Here is a 1,924-nt window from a genome sequence, read left to right as displayed (position 1 = left end):
ATGGCCACAGTGTGCAATGGCAGCCACAGTGATTTCATCCTCTTGGGTTTTTCTGACAAGCCTTTTTTGGAGAAGATACTTTTTTGGATCATTCTATTCTTTTATTGCTTGACTCTTATGGGAAATATCGTCATCATTCTTGTCTCTTCCAAGGATCCAAAACTGCACATCCCTATGTATTTTTTCCTTTCTAACCTTTCCTTTCTAGAGCTCTGTTTCACCAGTAGCTGTGTCCCACAGATGCTACTTAATCTCTGGGGTCCAGAGAAGAACATCAGTTACACTGGTTGTGCCATTCAACTCTACATATTCACGTGGCTTGGGGCCACTGAATGTATCCTTCTGGTGGTAATGGCTGTGGACCGCTACGTGGCAGTGTGTCATCCTCTGCACTATACTATTATCATGTGCCCAAAACTTTGTCTGCAGTTGGCCACCCTGGCTTGGGGGCTTGGCCTGCTTCAGGCTTCGATCCAAACTCCTACCACTTTTGAGCTGCCCTTCTGCTCCCACCGCAGGGTGGATGACATTGTCTGTGAAGTCCCAGCCCTGATTCAGCTCTCAAGTGCAGATACAACCTACAATGAGATCCAGATGTCCATAGCCAGTGCTGTTCTCCTGGTGGTGCCCTTGATCATCATCCTCTCCTCTTATGGCGTTATTGCAAAGGCTGTGCTTAGGATAAAGTCAACTGCAGGGCGGAAGAAAGCACTTGGCACATGCACTTCTCACCTTCTCGTGGTATCCCTTTTCTATGGCACCGTCACTGCTGTCTACCTTCAGCCCAAGAACCCCTACACACATGAGCGTGGCAAGTTTCTCACACTTTTCTACACTGTGGTAACTCCTACTCTCAATCCCCTCATCTACACGCTAAGGAATAAAGAGGTGAAAGGGGCATTAGTTAGATTAGTGAAGAGGACCTGGAATGCCCAGAGTAGCTCAGTACATTGAAAAGGGTGGTGTGGGGGGGCATTCTTCCACATGAGAAAAAGTACTTCATTACCTAAAACTGGAGATACACCACCAACACTGAAATAGGAGAAAACGAAGCACAATTTATTCAAACTGAGATGTCAGGTCTTTCATATATCACTGCCCTTGGTATTATTACAGTGTTGGAGTAGGCACAATATGGTATAGAAAGTAATATACTTACTAGTCGTTATCTTACAGAACACACAATAAAGTAGGGTTGGAGGAACAAGAGAAATACAAACTTGCAAAATAAAGATCATGGAAGATACTTCATGCCATTGCATTTATTTCTCTCTTCTTTGCTCTATTTCCCTCCAAGTTTAACCAATGCTTTTATCCAAAAGCTCACTGCCAAAAAGCTTCCTAATGTTTGGAGAAAGAGACTTTTCAAGAGACTCATCTATCATCCTACATTCTACGCCGTTGGGTCTTGGCTCTGCGTTGCTCCTCCTCCCTGCCTCAGTAGGACCACTATTTCTGTGGAAGTTCCCAGTACCAGTCCCTGCAAAAGGGTTTGCTAAGCAGAAGTACACACTTCCTGTTCCCTTCTCCTGTTGACAACTGGTATCCAACGTCCGTGTTTCTTATTTTGAGCTCGGATGCTCTGTGCCCAAGCACTTGAACTGGTTTTTGTTTTCCTCTCCATTCTAGGTCCTATCAACATGAAACAAGTTTCTTTTATCATATCTAATTCTCCTTGCAGATAATTGTTGGCTTCCTCATTATGCTCCTTTGTTTAGACTCATTGAATCATCTCCTTATGGAGCTTAGGGTGAAATGGAGAAGTGAGGTATTATCTACAGTGTTTGTTATCTTAGTGGAGCAAAATTTGCTCGCAAACACTGCCTAGACATAGATACCACGTGATTTGCCTTTGCACTTTGAATATCATCCACCAAATATTTATTCATTGTTTATAATAGTCCAATGCTTCATATTTTTTCAC

At 43.3% G+C, this 1,924-nt stretch overlaps 1 protein-coding gene across 1 annotated transcript; it reads left to right on the top strand.

Moving 5' to 3' along the window:
• LOC101432518 (olfactory receptor 2H2-like) lies at window positions 1–954 on the top strand. The gene has a single exon (XM_004472105.1). It carries the CDS (start codon window positions 1–3, stop codon window positions 952–954), a length of 954 nt encoding a protein of 317 aa, XP_004472162.1.
• The last annotated feature ends 970 nt before the right edge of the window (window positions 955–1,924 follow it).

Source organism: Dasypus novemcinctus, chromosome 22, assembly GCF_030445035.2.
Source record: "Dasypus novemcinctus isolate mDasNov1 chromosome 22, mDasNov1.1.hap2, whole genome shotgun sequence".
NCBI lineage: Eukaryota > Metazoa > Chordata > Mammalia > Cingulata > Dasypodidae > Dasypus > Dasypus novemcinctus.
Note: the sequence above shows the minus strand (reverse complement) of the source record. Positions and strands in the feature narration are given on the sequence as shown.

Coding starts and splice junctions, on each gene's coding strand:
- LOC101432518 (XM_004472105.1), top strand. CDS start 1: ATGGCCACAGTGTGCAATGGCAGCCACAGTGATTTCATCCTCTTGGGT.